This window comes from Rhinatrema bivittatum, chromosome 1 (genome assembly GCF_901001135.1).
Source record: "Rhinatrema bivittatum chromosome 1, aRhiBiv1.1, whole genome shotgun sequence".
NCBI lineage: Eukaryota > Metazoa > Chordata > Amphibia > Gymnophiona > Rhinatrematidae > Rhinatrema > Rhinatrema bivittatum.
This window is the reverse complement of record NC_042615.1, coordinates 502,808,185-502,826,143: the sequence shown is the minus strand read 5'-3', so window position 1 is coordinate 502,826,143 and position 17,959 is coordinate 502,808,185. Positions and strand designations below refer to the sequence as shown.

The window sequence follows — 17,959 nt, the reverse complement described above, 5'->3', positions numbered from 1 at the left end:
GGGTTTTTTTTAATGGTTTTATCATTTCATGTTGGACTGTATGTCGGGCTAAGGCATTAGCGGTCTATAAATGCAAATAAATAAACAAAATCATAGTCTCCTAGTAGCAGAACCAAAAGAGAAATCAGCGTAGGACTTGCGACCCAGCGTGTGTTCACAGAACCTGCAATGGCCTTGCGCCTTGTATGGGTCTCCTTGGTAACAGGCAGCCCATGAGGAATGAGAGGTTGGGGGCCATAGCAGGAAGGGGAAGAGAGGAAGAAAGAGAGAGGGGTGTCAGGGAAAGCATAGATGCTATTTCAGGGGCAGTGAGAAGCAGAGGAAGGATAATGGACAATGGAGATAGGATGAGGGGAACTGATACTGCAGGGGAGAGAGGGAGATGGATGTAGCAGGGTGGGGGAGATATTGGGAAGCCACTAGGTTCTGGGGGGTAAAGAGAGCGAGAAGGATATGCAGGACAGGAGGGGGGAGGAGAGAGAGAGAGAGAGAGATCGAGCAGGGACAGAGAGGGGGATGCTGCCAGGAAGAAAGTTGTGGGTGGGGAGAATGCTTGATGGGTTGAATGTGAAGTGGAGAAAATGGGGATGCTGCCAGGCATGAGGGGGGCGGGGGGAGGAAAAGAGGGTTACTGCAGAGCAAAGGGTGGAGGGATATCATTGAGCAGGGAGAGAGAGGAGGATGCTGTTCTGGAGCTGCCGCGTTCCAAGGAGAGAGCATTGGGCCAGAGCTGACACTGGAGATGGTGTAATTCTGAATATCAACATGCACAGATCTCCAGCTATGCACCTCACTCAATATACAGAGGAATTCTTTTTATATACAAGGAGAAGAGTTCTATATATACAGACCGCAGCTTTCAAATATTTCACTTTTCTCTTTCAAACATCTTTGAAAGGTTGTCACAGCTTGAGGGGTGAAGCTGCGAGGACAGATACCTCCACCTTATCTAACAATAATACCTAATGACTCAAAAAGCCAGTGTCTAGTATAAAAATAAATAAATCTACTACTCTTAATTGATGGCAGAAAACTGCACCACAGGCCCATTTTAAGAAAATAAAAGTCAAGCATGCCATGCCTCTGATTCTTTGGTGCTGGGCCCACGCTGGCAGGGAAGGATAGGAGCACTACCCCAAAGGAAGCTTTCCTTAAAAGTGATAGGAGAAAGTCCGCTTTGTAAGGGAAGGGCAGGGAGCTGGTGCATAGAGGGTTTCAAGTTTCGGGGAGCAGATGCAGCAACATATTTAATGAAGATGGGAACTGCAAAGTGATAACATTATTAATAAGGAAACCAATCCCTTTGGCAGGCATTATACCATGACATTACAGGAGAAATGGGAAATGGCTAATTTGCAACACTAAATTGAATTGCGATGGAAGCATTTATACAGAATGAAACCTCACACTCCGTACCTAGTGTGGACACCGACAGTAGCACTTATCTGCATCTCAGCCTCAAGATAAGAGCATAAAGAAATTGCTCTACTGGGTCAGACCATGGGTCCAACAAGCCCAGCATCCAACAGGATGCTGGACTTAATGGACCAAACATTAAGTAGATCCCATGCTACTGATGCCAGTAATAGCAGTGACTATTCTCTCACACAACTTGATTAATAGCAATTAATGGACTTCTCCTCCAGGAATTTATCCAAACCTTTTTTAAACCCAGCTCCACTAACTGCACTAACCACATCCTCTGGCAACAAGTTCCAGAGTTTAATTGTACATTGAGTGAAAAATAATTTTCTCTGATGTTTTAAATGTGCTACTTGCAAACTTCCCTAATCCTTCTATTATCCAAGAGTAAATAACCAATTTACATTAACCTGTTCTAGACCTCCCATGCTTTTATAGATCTCTGTCATATCCCTCCTCAGCCATCTCTTCTCAAAGCTGAAAAGCCCTAACCTCTTTAGTCTTTCCTCATAGGGGAGCTGTTCCATTCCCTTTATCATTTTGGTCGCCCTTCTCTGTATCTTCTCTGTTGCAATTATATTTCTTTTGAGATGCGGCGACTAGAATTGTACACAGTATGCAAGATATGGTCTCACCATGGAGCGATACAGAGGCATTATGACATTTTCCGTTTTATTCACCATTTCCTTCCTAATAATTCCTCTAACATTGTTTGCTTTTTTTGACTGCCGCAGCACACTGAGCCAACGATTTAAATGTGTTATCCACTATGATGCCTAGATCTTTTTCCTGGGTTGTAGCTCCTAATATGGAACCTAACATCGTGTAACCAAAGCAAGGGTTATTTTTCCCTATATACATCACTTTGCACTTGTCCACATTAATTTTCTTCTGCCATTTGGATGCCCAATCTTCCAGTCTCGCAAGGTCCTCCTGCAATCTCTCATAATCTGCTTGTGATTTAACTATTCTGAATAATTTTGTGTCATCTGCAATTTGATCACCTCACTTATTTTATTCCTTTACAGATCATTTATAAGTATATTAAAAAGCACTGGTCCAAGCACAGATCCCTGAGGTACTTCACCGTTTAACCTTTTTCCACTGGGAAAATTTGACCATTTAATCCTACTCTCTGTTTCCTGTCTTTTAACCGGTTTGTAATCCATGAAAGGACATCACCACCTATCCCATTTATTTATTTGCTTTTCTATACCGCTGTTCATTAGAACATCATATCTGTTTACATTAAGACTTTTCTTAGAAGCCTCTCATGGGGGACTTTATCAAACACCTTCTGAAAATCCAAATACACTACAGCTACCGGTTCACCTTTATCCACGTGTATTAAGTCCTTCAAAGAAATGTAGATTTGTGAGGCAACAATATGGGTTAGATGCCAAAGTATAGTCCAAGTATTGAGCTTTATTTGAATGGAGACTTAATTTTGCAAATATGCCCGACTCCGGCCGAGTTTCGCCCCACTCAGGGGCTGTATATAGTCGATCACTATATATATATATATATATATATATATATATATATATATATATAAATAAATGACCACTCTTTAGATTTAATGCACCAAAAATCTAGTAAGTTGGTGGTTTTAAAACTATGAAGGCTCGGTGTTGTCTCCGCTCAATTCAACAGGGAAACTCAGCTGGAGTCGGGCATATGTGCAAAATTAAGTCTCCATTCAAATAAAGCTCAATACTTGGACTATACTTTGAGCAACAATATAGGTTAGACGCCAAACGGCTTTTTTAGACAGCCTACCCTCTTGCTTCATCAGTCAGATTTGTGAGGCAAGACTTGCCTTTGGTAAATCCATGCTGGCTGTGTCCCATTAAACCATGTTTTTCTCTATGCTCTGGGATTTTATTCTTTATAATAGCTTCCACTATTTTTCCCAGCACTGGAGTCAGGCTCACTGGTCTAGTTTCCTGGATCGCTCCTGGAGCCCTTTTGAAATATTGAGATTACATTGGCCACCCTCCAGGTACAACAGACAATTTTAATGATGTTACAGATTTTAACTAATAAAGCTGCCAAGTGATCACCCCTAAGACAGTTGGAGCTTACAGTTTCTCTTCTTTACAGCAGATAAGACCAAAACGACTCATCCAGTCTGCTTAGCAAAGTGTTTAGGGTTGCACCTGCCATCATGCCTTCTCTTTGGGGTTGTAACTAGTTATCTGGACACAAACCTCTCTGCACAGACTACTAAGCCTTAGCAGTCCTATTTGAGTAACTAGACAGTGGCATAGGGTAATTTATAAGGATCCCCCAATCCATTAATTCACACCTTTCTTTGCAACTTTTACCACTCAAATTTGCCTGCTCTCCTCTCAACCTTTATGATCCTCTTGCTCTCTTTCTCAATACCATCCTTCCACCTTCTAGCCTCCTTGTATTCTCGCTCATCCTTTTACCTCCTCTGCTTCTTTATACACACCCATCTCCATTTACTCACTCCTGGGCCACCCCCTCCCCAAAAAGCTGCCAGCTCCTACCAGCTATCTCCTTACAAAGATCAAAACACAGAATTTGATTCTGTATATGTTAATTCAAAGTGTAGAAGATAAAAACTACCTAGCGAAGAACACTAATTTGAAGAACTTAAAAAAAGGACCAGCACCGTGCGTTGCTAGGTGGAAGGTCCCCAATTTGATCTTCAAGTCGGGTCTTCCACATCCCAGGCCAGCTGGGACTGTGAATTCTGCATTCAGAGCCCCCACATTGTGATTACTGCCACTGGTGACAGCTCATGGCCACATTTAAGGAGGGAGTACGGATCCATGACCCCACCCCCCAAGCAGAAGATTGGACTAGGTATATTGGGAGGGAGATGGGTTATAAAATGGGAAAATTCCCAGATTATTATAAATGAAGGTACAGGGTGCCAAAATGCTGGCTTTGGTTCCTACTGAGCTGGAACCATACGAAGAAAGGAGGAAACTGCCAACTCAAAAAAACCCCAAAAAAACAAACCCCCAAAAATCCAAAATTTAAAAAATATACAAACACATTCAAGTCCTAAAATTCAAAGAAAAACCTTTTATACTCATTTTCTCTCCAACTATCAATTCATTTTCCTTTTCACATCTTTCTCCATCTCTCTCGTGTTTCTTTCCACCCCTAGTCTCCTCTCCATGCCATCTATTCTCTCCTAGCCTCTTATACACATTGTACCTTGCTAGCCCTCCATCTTTTTCTCCCACCCACCCAAAAAGCAGAAGGATCAGTCACCTAGCTGAAAATCCTGCTGTAACACCTCACAGCCCCTGTAATTTGCCCTGCATTGCAACCCACCGCAAATCAGATTCCTGTGTGCCTGCTCTACCACCAGATTGTTGAATAAACCTGCAAGAGTCCCTAGAGAAATTGTCTCTGCTGGAGAGCACCAAGTACTCCACCCTGATGGAAAAGAATACACAAACTTGAGCTCATAAGCCCTGATGCCCGAATATCTCCCCTCCCCTCCCCCCCCCCCCCCCCCCCATTTCCCATGACAGCTTATTCACTTTATTCTCCCAACACACCTCTGGCACTGCACCCATGATAAACAGTTGAAAACATTTCTTTGCACACTATTAAGGCAGTGTGTTTACACGTGGTTACAAAGTTATTACTGTCATGCCCTGATTTTTTGCAGCCAATCTCAGCACAGAAGAGCAGCATCACCCACCCTACAGTAGCCAGTGCTCCTGCTCAAGGATGCCCCTTATTGCCAGACCATGTAAAAAAAAAAAAAAAAAAGAGCCAGGAACACTTCCCCCCAACCCCATTCATCTAAGGGGAGCACGTCATCACCACAGGAAATAAAAGTATGAGTTGGTCATTCGTTTAATTTTCTTTTTTAAGTTACAGAATCAAGAAATTGTGCATGAAATTCTGGGTTCAGAAGAGGGAGGAGGTACAGTGATGAACTACTGCCATTTCAGAGATTATCATTTACTATAAATTTGGACTGAAATTTTATTAAAAAAGAACAAAGTAAAAAAAAAAAATTACTTCTCTAAAAGGGAACACAGATACTGCCTGCTATACATTCTGTAAAGGCTATTTCTGAGGCCTTTTAATCCAGAAAGGAGAGGCAGTGGGTAAGCTGCAGTAGTTGAAGCCAAGAAGCTTGAGTTGTACAGAAGCTGGAGTTTTAATTCTGGTCACGTGCATCCTAAGAGCAGACTAGGAATCATGCTGGGAGACACAAGGTAATGTCTATGTTGATATGGATCCTCCTCCTTCTGTCTTACTTAAGTAGATAGAGTCCTCCTCTAACACTTCTGAACCAGGACAAGACCTACAATATTCCTCTTTTTAACACACACACACACACGTTTGTATAAGAACTATGATGAGGTCAACACAATCTTGAAGTAGACACCAATAAATAGATCTGCTTGTATCATTAACATCAAAACAGGATTCACCTCTCTATATCCTACTATATACAAAATTTTTCAGCAGCCTGTTACATAATTTGTACATCTTTTGCATTCTTGGGGAGGACTGCCTTGCCAGAAGCTAAGGCAGAGTTATTAGAGTGAGACACAACTCCCCCCTTCCCCTATTGGAGGTATCTGTCTCACTGGCTTGGCCTAACTACCAGCTCCACAATAATTTAAAAAACACATGATACACAAACAGGAAGCAGCTCTCACTGCTCCACTCTCCCTCCCCACCCCCATACTCTGGACCATGGAATGCAGAAGGGACTGGATACAGCTATGTCTTTGGCCCAATAACACCCCCCCCCTTCTCCCCCAATAATTTGTGGGGCTAGGATAAGCCACGCATTCTAATCACATCACCTTGATATTTTATACCAGGGGAAGGGAATGAGGCTAGAATAGGAGGAGAATAACTTCCCAGTCCAGTGACCAGCCAATGGATAGAGGGGGAACTTCTACCAGGGAAGGAAATTCCAAGGGTGGGATGTAATGCAGGTAGCCAGTGCTCCAGAGAGAAGCTGCAAACCACAACCTTCTGCAAAGGCTCAGTCAGTACTGGGCCAGACCTAGGTTCACAAGCAGCACTGGATATTAACATTTGAGGCTGTCCAGGTTTAAGCCTGAAATTGCTGCTCACTGGCCTAGAAGCCCAGGGGCTAAACTCTATATGAACCCTTCTCTCAGGACACAGCAAAGGCTACAGAGGATACAGGGAGGGAGGTGGAGCAGTGAAAGCACTCTCTCCTTCCTCCAGCATTCAGGGCCCCATTTCCAAGGGCAAGTGTGTACCGGGTAAGCTACTGTGAAACTCAAGCTAGTGTATCTTAAGCTCACATTCTTAGGTACAGCAGTAGGGGACTTGAGGCAACCTTGAAAAGGCTTTCAGTGGTAGCTCTGGGACTGGAGTTAAGAGATCCCCCTCTCTCTGTTTTGGGATTGTTCACTTGAGATGTCATTGTCTACTGCTTTCCCTTCCCAGCCCCATCCCCCTTTCCCCAGAAGGTTATTCAGTCTGTGGCACAGAGATGGAGGGTCCTTTGGGGTCATCAAAGCGGTCCATGGTCTTGAGGCTCATCACCATGTGTAGACCATAGGTCAGGATGAAGACCAGGAGGAAGGTGGTGACCAGGCCCATCCAGATGCCAGCAGAGAAGAAACCGGAGCAGTCACTGGCATAGGAGAAATTGCCACTGGTCACATTAAAACCCTGGATCTAGGGAGAAAGGGGCAAAAAAGTAAAAAAAAAAAGAGAAATTAGAAGATGAACATAGAGCTCCTCGAGTTTAATGGTATGTTTCATACGATCAGATCACTGCTCTGCTCAGATGTTGTTCTTTATATAGCATGACCTAACCCACTGGGGCTTAGGTGGTGGCTTCTGAAGCACTAGTCTCTGGCAATCTTAAAGTGCAACAAACTAATGCATCCCTTTTACTTGTAGAAGAAACAGACTTCCACCTTATGGAATCTTACAGTGGCCAATCAGATTACTAGACAAGGTCCTTATTTTCTCATTACAGGAACACACACAGACTGCATTGCCTTTATGAAGAAGTCATCTTCCAGTATGATTGAAGAATAAGGCCAGTTCCATCACTACTATATCTACAATGCATTAAAAAATTAAAATCCCACACAGCTGCCTGGTTTTGGTACCTGGAACTCCTCGAAGTTGACCAGCCAGAGTTGTGTGAAGGCATCAGAGTCCTTGGGCACCAGCATGGAGCCACGGCCTGGCAGGTTGCTTATGAAGCCACAGTGAAAGGAGTAGTTGCTGGGGCAGTAACCTGGGAAGCATTGAAGAAGGCAATCTCTCTGTTGAAGTGCACCTCCAGGCGGTCTAGCGTGAACCATGGCCGGCCAGACACTGGGTAGTGGCGGTTGTTCATTCGGAAGCTGAGTGGAGGAAGCCAAGATTTACTAAAACTTAACAGCAGATGTTCTCTCAGCCCATTCCATATGCCCAGCTACTGTTTGACTATTGTGTCACCACAAACCTTACTCAACCTCTGGTCAATCTGCCTCCCTCATTTTCACCCTCTATATCAACTATGACAATCCTAGCACTTTCCATTTCCATTTAAATATAGGCCGTTTTAAATTTCTCAAGCTGGAGAGTGTCACATTGGTGTGGTCTGCTTATCAGATAGAACTGGGAATGAGAAGAACTCCTAAGATATCTAGGCTCACTGTCGCATAATTTATGAGATGGCAGGAGAGAGGGTAAATTATGTAGGCAGTACTCACATCAAGATAACAGGCAAGCCTTGGAAAACATTATTGTAAGTCAGCGCAAGCCTAGGACAGAGGAGTAAAGAAAGCAGAACAGTAAGCAATAGCAACACACAATCTAACACATCTGTTTACAAGTAACCTGCGGGTAACCACCCCTTTTGTAAAGTTGTGAGGGTACTGGGCAATCGTACCATATGCCCACAGACCCCTCCCCCCCACCAGCAGTCACTGCCTGCTCTGCCAATTAAAAACAGCTTTTATTTGCCTCCTGGTTGTGATTCATCCTCTCTCTTGCACAAACTCATGCATGCAGGACATAAAGGTTTCTGGGTCCTGATGCTCCTGCATGAGAAAGTGCGGTCCGGTACTCACACAGCGCTCGCGTTGGTGCAGCTGGAGCCATCAGTGCTGACAGTGCGGGTACGGAAAGTCTGATTAGTCAGCTCCACCATACTCTCCTTGTCATAGGCCAGGGAGATGTTCTTGGCCCAAAAGAGGATGCAGGGGTTAGCCGCAGAGGGGTAGGCCAGTGGAGGGTAGGGGGCTGGGGTCACAACTGCTGCCTGCAGCAGTTGCCGGCCAGTGTTCCCCACAGAGGAGACATCTCTGGATGCCTGAGAAAGAGATAAGACATATTTCAGTATGCGTGGAAGAAGATGGAGATGGCTTGATGGTAATTTGTGTGTCTCTTAGCAGAGTGGTCAGCAAGAGGAGTTCTGCTGGAGTTTCTTGGGTGAAGGGGGCTCTCACATACCCGGGAAGGCCTTGTGGCTGAGAGTATCGCAGTGTAGGGCACATCTTCTGCATTCAGGACACTAAGCACCTGACCCAGAACACCATCTGCCGGCAGAAAAAAAAAAGGTGAAAAAAAATAAAAATCAGGTAAGTCTGCAGTTATGAGGGAAATGCAGGGAGTCAAACTACTATTTCCAATCATGCCTGTAGAGCTGCAACGTGTATGCAGCACTTGACAATACTCATGCAGGAAAAGTGTCTGGGCTCCGTGGAACTTAGTGTCTTACTTAAGACACACATACAGCACAAATAAGAGGTTTCACAGATCTCATTTCTTACAGTGAGCATGGATAAAAATCAAAAGGGCTAGGGACTGGCAGGAGCTGGGGCTGAAGAGTTTAAGTTTCTTTATTTAATCTTTAAACATATATTGAAACATACAGAACAAAAAGAAACCCAAAAAAGCAAAAACAAAGGAGTCCTCATTTACCATAGATTCGTACGGCGTAGCTACATCCTCCACATCCCAGAGAACAGCATGTGGCTCCCAACTCAATCTCCCACATTCAGTTTGAAAAATGTAAGCTAATCTGTCAATATTCACATCCTACCTAAAACGCCACCTTTTTCACAGCAAATTTTCTTTTGTCAAAAGACTAAAAAAGCTGTTTATTTGAATAGAAGTTGTATGGTGAAATTTCTTCTTACCTGATAATCTCATTTCCTTGAATACAGTCAGACCATTTCAGAGAAATGGGGTTATGCACACCAACCAGCAGATGGAGACAGAGAATAGGCTCACTGATGTCACCTCTTGGATACCTCAGAGCTGACACCAGGCTGCCAGCATTCCTGTGTCAAGCCAACTGAGGACAACGTTAATAGAACCATAATAGTTATTACAATTGCATTTATCATTACCATGAGCATTATCTTAAAACTAGTGCTCTTCCAGAAAAAACTAAGGAACAAGCAACGAATGAAGAGTATCCAATAGAATAAGAAACAACTCATCTGCGTCAAAGTACAGGAAGCCATAATGCTTTCCAGCCCTATTTATTTACCTGTGAAAAAAATTTGCTGTAAGGCATAGAGTGAACTAAGACACAAACAGCAGTAGCATAAAGAGGGTCCTGGACTGGCCCGATTATATTCAAGGAAAGGAAGTTAATCCATCTGGCTACACGCTAGGAAACTGGTATTAAACACTTCAAAATGAGAGATTTTAACCATCAACTCTCCGAAGGAGTTAGAACTTACCATTGCCACTGAGAACCTCTTTGGGACTTATCAAGCTGGTGCTGGGAAACAAAGAAAAGGGTTTTACTGTGTGACAAGAGAAGTTACTCAGAATCTAACTCTAGAAGTGGGATCTACAGGCAGGATTATTCCTAGGGTAAGATGAATCAAGGCAACCCTTCTGAGCCACCTAGTGATTTCAGCAGCACACTAAGAACCAAGCAAACTAGGACTTAAATCCCACTTCTCCCACTGACTCGGCACATCACTTTGGGGAAAATCACTTCAGCCTCCATTACACCTCAGGTACCAACTTAGATTGCAAGCCCTCTGGGGAAAGGAAATACCTTATGTGCCTGAAATAAAACTTGCCTTGAATTCGGGTTTGGAAAGGTGAGTAATCAAATCCCCAAATATCCAAATCTAAGTGCTATCCCACCGAGCCACCCACAGCAAAGTCCTTCCTGTGCCAGAGCACTGGCAATGTCCACCCTCCTCAATGGGCAGGACTGTCCCTCATCCCTCCCAATGACAGGAGAGCAGTACTTCTTACCTGTGTCTGCCCCTTTCCTCTGCTGGCTTCAATCTGAAAGCGCATTGCTAGCAGGTCACATGCATTCAGACTTCAGCTTGAAGTTGGCAGAGGAGGAGGCAAGCAGTCATTGGTAAGAGAATACTCATCTCCTTTTGCCAGTGGTAGGGGGGGAGGGAAAAAAAAAAGAGGCTGCTACTTCTGTGGTAAGCAAGGACTTAATTACATAAAAATGTTAAGGATGCCCCTCACAGGCTGATTTTTCTGGGGCCCCACACCCTCAAGGATTGGCCTGTGTGCAGGAGAGTCACAGACCAGTCCAACCACATAGATCTTAATCGGCCTTCTCCTAATGCTCATGGGAAAATCAATAAGCATTTGAGAACCATACACTCAACATCCTTCTCCAATGCTGCTCTTTCCTCTAATCGAGTATAACAAAAGTTATGAACCCCCATTAACAAACCTGGTTTCCTACACAAGTTCTGCTCCATTCCCCCCCCCCCTGCCAGCAAGCACCACACCCATACATGAGAGCACTGGGTCAATACCTGGTACTGTAGGGCAGTCTGATGACCAGCAGGGAGGGGATGCTCCCATTCAGCTTCAGCTCCCGCAGCGTGGCCTGATCAACATACAGGGGGCTGGCACCCAGCTTCTCTTTCAGGTAAGCAGTAAGGGTGCTGGCAGCATACCAATCTACTGAGGGCAGCACCAGGGAGGAGGGTGAGGACGTCAGAGCACTCTACAAAGCAAGGAGAGGGGCACTGACATTCTGCAACTGAGACCCCTCCTACACACACCCAGCTCTCTAATTTGTAAATCACTTTTGGGAAGGCAGTCAAATCATAAAATGTATTGACTGCCTTCAGTATTTATTTGGTTGCAGCTAATCAATCATAACAAGACTAGGTGCAACCTGTGGAACTGCACAGAATTTGTGCGGCCCCCTCCCCCATACTTTTTGTCTAATTCCTAAAGTCCCCCAGGAGAGAGTCCTCAGGAAATTAAAAGGTCATGGGACAGGAAACTGAGCTGGATGAAAGGGTCAGTTTTCCCACTGAAGGGGGATGAATAGTGCAGTACCCAGGGATTTGTACTGGGACCAGTGTATGAGCTGGACAAGGGAACAATGAGTGAGGTTGTCAAATCTGCAGATGAGACAAAATTCAAAGTTGTGAAAACACCAGCATGACCTTGCCAGACTAAATGGCAGATGAGCTTTAGCATGGACAAATGCAAAGTGATGCACATGGGAAAAAATAATCTCAATAGGTATCAAATGCTGGGTTCTGTATTGGGAGTCACCAACCAGGAAAAGGATCTTGAAGTCACATTGAAATTCTCAGCTCAGTTCACAGCAGCCATAAAAAACAAATACAAATAGAATATCAGGAATGATTTGGAAAGGAATGGAAAATAAAATGCAGAATTGTTTCCTTATCCTGCTTTACTAGTCCAGATATGTGGGTGCACTTCCCCCTATGAGCAGATGGGAGACAGATAATGCCATTTTCTGTGACATCACTGGTACTTACAGTGATGCAGTCCATGCAAAAGACCGTTTTCTCTGTCTTCAGAAGAAGGTAGGACATTTGGTCTGGTGCAGCAGGATCTGGGCTCCCAAGTTTTGGCCTTATCTTGTCTGATGGAATAATTTGTGCAGTTCTATGTTTTGGCAATTTAAGTCCTTTTCAGGGAACTGCAGACCAAGCTGGTGGTTTGCTAGCTCAGCAAGCCTATTAGGTGACTCCCAGCCCCAGAGGGGCCTTGGTAAAGCCAGGAGGTGAAAGCCTATTTTGAGCTTCTGAGGATCCTCGGAGAAATCTGCCCCCCCCCCCAATTAAAGTTTAAAGAAAAAAATGAAGAGGAGAAATCAGGAGATCAGCAGCTGCTTCCCTGTAAGGCTCCAGCAGCAGGGTGGAAGTAAGTGGACTTTGCATGAGGCTGGTTGAGCAGCAGTTCAAAGAAGCATTTAAGATCTTCTTTTCATGTCCGGCGGCTGTCCAGTTCTGTCTGTCCCATCCTGATGGCTAATCATGGCCGACGCTGAGCGGTCTGTGGGAGCTGGTACTCTAGCAGCGCTGCCAGTTCTCAATGCCCTATGTGTCAGAAGAGTGGTGATGTTTCGGGGCAGCCTCTGAAACCAACATGGGATCAATGCAGCCCTTTTGGGGGCTGCATCCTATGTTTTCTTTTCAGCAGGCACAGCCACCATTTTGAGTACGTCTTGCAATTCCCTCTTGCTGTGCTTTTTTCTCTTCGGCCTGGGGGTCCTCGTGTTAACCCTGATAGGGGATCTCAGTGCTGACACTTTCCCGAGCCCCGGCACCTCTTCCCAAGGGGATTTCTTCCCAGGATTTTTTTTTTTGCACTGGGCCTTCTGTGGCATTCAGAGGCCTGGTGAGGGAAGGGGGAACTACTCTCTCAGTGGGACAAGGCCTGGCCCCAAACAGCCAAGAGCTGTTAGACAGTGAGGCAGGCCAAACTGTGCCTGGAGGAATCTGGGGCAGGAAATATTTCTGTTAGGGTGCTATCTGCTTTCTACCTGGAGGAAAGCATGGACATACGATAAGTGTCCTTTCTCCAAGGAAACACAACTATCTCTAGAGGTTGAGGATGACGCGATTATGCACCTGTTTTATACAATGACAAAATCTCTTCTGACTCAGGTAATTGGGACCTTGGCGTGATATGTCTGGTGATTTGAAAGCAGTGATGCAAGGCAATAGCTAAAGACAGAAGAATGCTGTGCTATATAGAGAGAGAGGAATAACCAGCAGGAAAAAGGTGGAGGATAATGCCCTTGTACAGGTCCTTGGTGAGGCCTCACCTGGAGTACTATGTAAAGTTCTGGAGTCCGTGTCTTAATAAGGAAAGAGGAGGTCCAAAGAAGGGTGACCAAAATGGTGTGGGGGTCAGTATAGGATGACGCAAGAGAGACTGAAGGCTCTAATCATGTATACCCTGGAAGAGAGGAGGCATAGGGGAGATGATACAGGCCTTCAGATGCCTGAAAGGTTTTAATAATGCACGAACCTCAAATCTTTTCCATTGGAAAGCAGGCAGTAGAACTAGGAGTCATGAAATTAAATTCCAGAGGGGATGACTCAGAACCAACATCAGGAAATATTTCTTCACGGAGAGGGTGGTGAATATCTGGAATTCCCTGCTAGAAGAGGTGGTGAAGACTAACAGTAAAATTCAAAAAGGAATGGGATAAACACTGGATATCAAAAGGCTAGAGTTGGAAATGAAGAAAGGGGTGCATGGGATTAACTTGCATAGTGCAGCAGCCTCTACCCCTAACAGAAGGCATGGGGATTACAAACCTTATCCAATTAACTTACATAATTTTTATTCAACTGCAATATTGTTCCCCGCTTCGATTGTGGAGGGAAAAAGTCAGGGTCCTGACTTTTATGGTCTGGGGTACTGATATACAGACATTAGGGAAAAGGCACAGGACTGCTTCTATGGCCAAGTCCAAAAGCAGAGCATGTTCAAGCAGCATTGCCTGAATCAGCAAGAAGGCTACTCATCCTGTAAAAATGTTGCTAGCAATAATTTTGATATAGATTTGACACTGCTTGGTTTTGATTGTTAATATTACTACTTTTAACATAAGGCTTGGGGGGTAACCAGCACGGAGCGGCAATTACTTCCATAAGAAACTTGCAGGGTAGAATGGATGGACCATTTGGTCTTTTTCTGCTGTCAATACTATGTTACTATGGTCTCTCCATGTATATTCCCCACCAGGTGAGAAGTGGTACAGGTTATGCTCAAAACCTTTTGCACTTGCAAGCAATGACTCTTGTACCATGCAAAAAACAGGGTCATGGCCAGTATTCCATTTATTCTGAGGTTCCAAAGACAACCTATCCTCTATCTAAAGGGAGTGAACAACAGTCTCCACATTTCACTTTTCCATATAGAAAAACTTGGATCTGTGTTGGTGGCCATACGCCAGGGTGAGTTTCTTTCAGCTCTAGATCTTTAAGAGGCTTACTTCCATATTCCCAAAGAGAGGAACAAAAGTTTCTATATTTTTGCATCTTAGAAAAACACCTTCAGCTCAGAGCACTTCCTTTTGCTCTCATGGCCCTAAGAACCTTCACCAAGACGACGGTATGGTAGGTTTCTTACAAAAGGAAGACATTATGGTCCATCCTTATCTCTGCGATTGATTGATTAGAACCAAGTCCCATCAGGAAGGCTTCATGGTGTCAAACAGGATTGTGCAGGCTTTAGAAGGTTTAGATTGGGTGAGTAGTTTTGCCAAAAGCAAGCTCTCTCCTTCCCACTCTTTAGAATATTCTGGGAGCTCTTTTCAATACCAAAACTGGTCAAGTGTCACCGACTTGGGAAAGCGTGATCAAGATTATGAGTCTGGTGAAGAGGTTCCTTACTCAGGGAGCTCCCTGGGTTTGTGATTACCTACAGCTCACAGGTTCCTTGGCAGCCACCTTAGATCTTGTCCTGTGGGCCAGGATTCACATGCATCCTCTGCAGATTTCTCTTCAGTTGTGCTAGTCCCTTTAAACTCAAACCACGAAGGTCATTTGATTCTTCCAAGACTGGCGAGGTGGAGCCTATTGTGGTTATCACTGCTAAACTTGCCGAAGAAAACAAGTCTGGAACCTCCTTCATGAGTATCCTCGCAACAGATGCAAGCTTGACAGGGTGGGGAATTCACTATCGGAATCAGGTTTTTCGGGGTCTTTGATCAAAGAAGGCGGGTTAGAAACCAGAGTCATCAGGTTAGTTTTGCTTCTTTTGCTTACATTTTGAAGGGAATGGCGATCTGGGTTTTCTCCAATGCCATGGTGATAGTGTATGTGAACAGGCAAGTAGGCACCCGAAGAAAAATCATCTTCAAAATTTCTGCAGCTCATATTGCAGGATTGAAAAATACCCAGGTCAACTTTCTCAGAAGAAACATGCTTGATCCTGGAGAAGGGATAACTCAGCCTGGAGGCCTTTGAGAAGACAGTGCACCAATGGGGTACCCCTCACATGGATCCAATGGATTTTAAGAATTCATTTTAAAAAATGTCTAGACCAACAATCACCATTTCTTGGCAGTTTACAATAGAATATTCATAATCATGAAACAAACATACATAAATTCAAATACTACATAAAATCCAAATTAAAAAATCATAAAACAGTTATCTTCCACTAAAATATTAAACTGAGCTCAATATTATTTTATTTTAACATTTATGAACAGTCATATTCCCTTAACTCTAAATTCCCTCGCAGCTAGTCAGTCTCTCTTTTTTTTTTTAAACTGTTAGCCTCATCCTAAACTCAAGAAACAAATAATTAAAAGTAGCACAAAAATATAGCCTTAATACAGCAGCAGCTAAAAAAAAAGCTTAAATGCCCCATATGCAATCTAAAAACGTTATCAGATCAAACCAGAAAAGGCTTGCTCATAAAAGCAAGATTTAACTAGTTTTCAGAATTTAAATATTGAGAGCTCTGCCTTGACCACATCAGGGAGAGTATTCCAGATAATAGGTTACTGAATGTAAAATAAACACTCTAAATTCGTCCAGTCTAATTGCCTTAAAAGAAGGAATGCAAAGCAAGTTTTTTGATTCGGACCGCAAACTCCTAACTGGCTAATATAATTTCAAGATTGCATTAAAGGATGGAGGAGCATTAAAATCTTAAATTTAATATGCCAAATTATGGGAAGCCAGTGAAGTTTAGCCAGAACAGGAGTACTGTGACCCCATATTTATATTGAACTTTTGTACATAATTATTCTCCTCTATCTCTTTCTATTTCTTACATTCCCAGTTCATTAGCCCTTGTTAATTGTAACTGCTTCTCTTCATCACGTTATTTATGTTTTTTGGTTGTATTATCCGCACCCCTGTTTTCTGTAAACCGACATGATGTGAACGAGTTCATGAATGCCGGTATAAAAAAACCTTAAATAAATAAATAAATAAATAAGAGGTGTCCCACAGATAATGTGAACAGACACATTTTGTACCAATTGCATGGCATGAACAGTAGAATTAGGTAAGCCCAGATATATCGAATTACAAAAATCAAATGCCAAGGCTCTCGGGTAGTTTAGTCAATGCAAAGAATACAATACTGAAGAAACAGATTTTCCAATTCAGCCAAGGCCACAAAGAGATGTTGTAAGTGTTTCCTCTCCAGCTTCTGATAAGGATCTCCCTAAGATAGAGAACCAGTGTTCGCTAGGAATTCGGACGACTCCAGATTGGTCAAAATGAAGCTGGTAGGCGGATTCTGTAAGGCTACAGGTCAACTCTCTGATCCAGTTCCTAGGGACTCAGGGTCAGATTTTTACAGATCTGGTTCTATTTTATCATATGACCTGGCTCTTGAAAGATCACAGCTACACCAGAAAAGGTACTCTCTCTCAGTAATCTCAATACTGTTGAAGGCCTGTACGGATTCTACTTCACTGGCTTATGTCAGGGTTTGGCATCTTTGAGGTATGTTGCAAAAAATGGTCTGTTTCATCTTAGCAAACATATTTCTAACATTTCGACTTTCCTTCCAAAAACGTTGAACAAAGGTTTAGCCTTAAATTCACTTAAGGTCCAAGTGGTAGTGATCTCCTGTTCTAAAAATACAATCTAGGAAGTCAAGAGCATCTCACCCGGATATCTCATTTCTTCTGGGGAGTGAAATGTGTTCATCTTCCCTTAAGATATGTAGTTCCTCAGTGGGATCTTAACTTGGTTCTCGGTTTTAGCAGCATCTCAGTTCGAACCTTTTAGACAGGCTTTGCTGAAGGACTTAATCATTGAAGGCGATCTTTCTGGTAGCTATTTGTTCAGCTAGGCGTCTCTCTGAATTACAGGCTTTATCTTTCAGAGATCCTTTCCTGTTTTTTTTTTTGGCTTGGATTGTCTCTTTATGTCACTCCCCTCCCTTTTTATCTAAAGTGGTTTCTTCGTTCTATCTATAATCAGAATTTTTCTGCTGGAATTCTCACAAGAGGAATGTCATGATAAGGATAGACCACTCCGGTTATTAGACGTCTGTTGAAGCCTCCTGAGTTATCTGGAAGTCACTAATCCATTCCAGAAGTCTAATGGATTGTCTTATTTGGAGGGTCAAGTAAGAGCAAGGCAGTTTTGAAAGCAATGTTGGCCATGTGGATTAAAGACATAATTGTCAGCTTACCTTTTCAAGATAGTCAAGCTTCAGGTCCATTCAACAAGGGCTCAAGATTCTTCTTGGGCAATCATCAGCTACTTCTCCAGAAGATGGACTTCCTTATATTCTTTCACAAAATACTACAGATTGGATGTTCAGCTTTTGAAGCCAGCATTCTCAA

The 17,959-nt window shown here is 43.4% G+C and overlaps 1 protein-coding gene across 1 annotated transcript in view; it reads right to left on the bottom strand.

Annotated features, from left to right (window-relative positions):
* Window positions 1-5,253: 5,253 nt before the first annotated feature.
* Window positions 5,254-17,959, bottom strand: part of LOC115095910 (V-type proton ATPase subunit S1-like) — a 30,588-nt gene continuing 17,882 nt past the window's right edge. Inside the window, 8 exon segments of the mRNA XM_029610250.1 lie at window positions 5,254-7,092; window positions 7,536-7,663; window positions 7,666-7,775; window positions 8,127-8,177; window positions 8,487-8,728; window positions 8,869-8,954; window positions 10,110-10,150; window positions 11,172-11,365. Coding sequence (XP_029466110.1) covers window positions 6,883-7,092; window positions 7,536-7,663; window positions 7,666-7,775; window positions 8,127-8,177; window positions 8,487-8,728; window positions 8,869-8,954; window positions 10,110-10,150; window positions 11,172-11,365 — 1,062 coding nt within the window. The 3' untranslated portion in view covers window positions 5,254-6,882.